General features: G+C 32.5%; 1 protein-coding gene across 1 annotated transcript; it reads right to left on the bottom strand.

Annotated features, from left to right (window-relative positions):
• Positions 1 to 1,629: 1,629 nt before the first annotated feature.
• On the bottom strand, positions 1,630 to 2,424 carry LOC112096201 (cytokinin riboside 5'-monophosphate phosphoribohydrolase LOG7-like). The gene is made up of 4 exons (XM_024179512.1): positions 2,142 to 2,424; positions 2,007 to 2,081; positions 1,785 to 1,922; positions 1,630 to 1,676 (listed from the first exon to the last, which is right to left on the bottom strand). Exons 1-4 carry the CDS (start codon positions 2,422 to 2,424, stop codon positions 1,630 to 1,632), a joined length of 543 nt encoding a protein of 180 aa, XP_024035280.1.
• Between the last annotated feature and the right edge of the window lie 618 nt (positions 2,425 to 3,042).

The following is a 3,042-nucleotide window of genomic DNA, read 5'->3' on the forward strand; positions in this document are numbered from 1 at the left end:
TTTATCCTTATTAAATGTACACTTTTTAGTGTCAATCACACCCCCCAACCAGCTTATTGCTAGGCTCTAGCAACTTAAGCGATAAACATTTAGAGAAATTTCAAAACCAAATTGAAAATCTTGTTTTTTGATTTTGAAAAATTGTGTTTACTTCTTTCATCATATTAATGACAACAATCAAATAAAAGTATAAGCATTATCTTTAGCCTAAAGAAAATCACACCCGCACAAAAAATTCAGTAAAATCCTGTAAAATGATCAATTATCAGAACTGCATTAATCAAGCCACTTTTAAGAATGATACATCAAACCCCAAAATCTCACGATTAAGAGTAACTTTCTCAAAAGAAGATATACCCCAAATTAATTTGTCACTCTAAAAAATGGTAAATTTGAGAGAATAATAAAATAATATCACACGCTCTCACCAAGATGAAAAAAATAATGCCCACAGCTTAGAAATAAAATGATCTCAAGTCCAATGAATTACTAGCAAAATTTATTTTTATTTTTATTTTTATGCATCACCACAGCATATCTTTTAGTCCATATTACCAGCTTTTACTTCATACTATAGTTCCCAAAAATCGAGAAGGACTTTCATTAGGACGCAACGTAGGCTAGGGTCATGGCTAACAAAAAGGTAATAGGAAAAACAAAAATATATGTTTGAAAAATAGGGGACTTTTGGAGATTACAAGGTGCCTTTTTTTTTTCTTTTTGCTTGGATTTTTTTTTTTGCTCTTTTTTATTTTATTTATTCATATATACATATCATCCTTTTTTTTTATAGCACCATTATTAGGAATACATAATCATCCTTATTTTCAAACATAATTGGGTGATGGAAAACATAAAACATAAGGTAATACTCTTCATTCGAGTAAGAAAATATGATAGGTTACTAAAGAAATTTTTTTTTTTAAAGGCTCAAAGGGGTTAACTATGGATTCTTTATAATAAGGTTGGCTAGAAAGGCTCAAACAGATCAAAGATGGTATTCTGTCATCTTTTAGGGCTCTATATAATCTTTCATATCCACTAGTTCAATAGACTTTTAGATGCGGCTGCACAAACTTTCTTTTCTTTTTTTTAAAGAAAATAGTGAGATTTTGTACAATAAATTGTGAAGCTGTATAGGCAAACAAGGTCACTCTCCAAGGATAATAGGCTCAAAAACTTGCTTGGTCTTTTCATAACATGTACATTCCTCCAAATGGCTCAATCAATTTCACTCATCCAATTTCTCAATTTACGTTTCAACATGCAAAAGGGAAAACATAGTGTAACATAACTCAAGGCCAAAGATAATACAAATACCAAAATTTAAAAATCGTCATGTTATCCAATGTTAAAATATCACAGCAAAAAACAAAACTCTTTTTTTTTTTTGGTTAAAGAAACACTAAAAGAAATTGGGACTGATTGCAGAAACTTAAGGGAGATGATTAAGAGAAAAAAAGAAAAAAGACAAAAAATAAAACGTTAGAAGACATTTTTTTTTTTGGAAACAAAACACTAAACTTAAGAAGATGCATTTCTAGAGACACTACATTCTATATTCTGCCATCTTCGACTCAAATTTTTATCCAAAGTTAGTTTTTACAACAAAAATTAGTAAAAACATCACTATGACTGAGACATTCCACAATTATCAACTATTCCCTCCCCCCAACCTGAAAAAAAACATTGTCCTTAATGTCTATAGAAAGGAGTAGAGTTTAGAAGATATCACCTGGCCACTGTTGAAAATAGTTACAAACGGAGAGTTAAATCTAATTTACACTTTTTGCGAGAGTTACTGCCATCATCATTAGTTGCCCAATCCAACGCTAAAGTCATGGGATCTGGCTCTGGTTTGTAAGCTTGCAAAAGATCAAGTAACTCATTAGCAGTAGGAGCACTAATGAAGAGTTTTTTCGCTGAGGATGGAATGAAGTAATTTTTTATTGCATGATTAAGAAATGTTGTTAAGATATCATAAAAGTTATTAACATTTAACACACCGATGAGTTTTTTATGGATATTCAAATGGGCCCAAGAAGCAAATGTAATTAGCGTCTCCAAAGTTGCAAGGTCTCCTGGCAAGAAAATGAAAGCGTCAGCATGATTTAACATTTCAGATATTCTTTCTTGCATACCTGAGACAACTAACTCTTCTCTAGTTGATGAGTCTGGTAGACATCCTAAAGGTTTTAAGGCTTTTGGAATGATGCCTAGCACTTGGCTTCCTTGAACGAAAGCAGCTTTAGAGACAAGCTTTGATAACCCTTGGTCACCTCCTCCATATACAAGATGTAGTTTCCTCTCTGCTATAGCACAACCAAGATCTATGGTTGGCTGAACGAACTCCTTATACTTTCCATAGTGAAATCCAGAAAGCACACAAATGTTCTTTAGTTGTCTGCTTGAAGTTGCTGCCATTAGAACAATTCTAAAAAGAAACAATTTGTGAGTACTTGAAAAGAAGTTCCTATTTAAGGATCTTGGTGACGGACATAATGATATACATCTGTAAATGGGGTGGTGTGTTTGTCAAATGACGCGTGAAGCTTTTAGCTTAATAATTCAAAGGAAAACAATGAAAAGAAAAAAAATAGTGATTAGATATAAAAAGACACACAATAATAATAATGCAAAAGATAAAAGAATAATAAAATAAAATGATATTTACTGGTAGTTGTGATTGTGGCTCAAATCTTCCTCTGGTTTTATGTCCAGTAACGGTTTGAACGCCCTCTATGGGTCGAGGATAGGTTTCCCATCCAGTTTTCTTATAAACTGACAAACAGTGTCTTTTAGAGTCAGATTCCCAAGGCTAAACTGTGCACTTTCTTTTTGGAACAGCTTCCACAAATTTTGAATTTCACATTGAACATATCCGCTCAGATGCGTCTCAAGAGATCGTAAGATATCATCCAACGATTCTTTACTCATGCCATCCTTAACGAATTTGATTTTATCTTCACGATTTACAGAAACCATTCCTAAAGTTTTACAAAGTGGCTTTTTGCAAGCAAGTCTTACACAGTGAGAACATTC

This window comes from Citrus clementina, unplaced genomic scaffold (assembly GCF_000493195.1).
Source record: "Citrus clementina cultivar Clemenules unplaced genomic scaffold, Citrus_clementina_v1.0 scaffold_960, whole genome shotgun sequence".
Taxonomy (NCBI): Eukaryota; Viridiplantae; Streptophyta; class Magnoliopsida; order Sapindales; family Rutaceae; genus Citrus; species Citrus x clementina.

Bases quoted from the DNA above. Each gene is read 5' to 3' on its own strand.
- LOC112096201 (XM_024179512.1), bottom strand. From the start codon at position 2,424: ATGGCAGCAACTTCAAGCAGACAACTAAAGAACATTTGTGTGCTTTCT. The intron at 1,923-2,006 runs GTGTGTTAAATG...TTCCATCCTCAG, and splicing joins TATCCATAAAAAACTCATCG to CGAAAAAACTCTTCATTAGT. The intron at 1,677-1,784 runs GTAAATTAGATT...GTTTTTTTTCAG, and splicing joins CAGTAACTCTCGCAAAAAGT to GTTGGGGGGAGGGAATAGTT.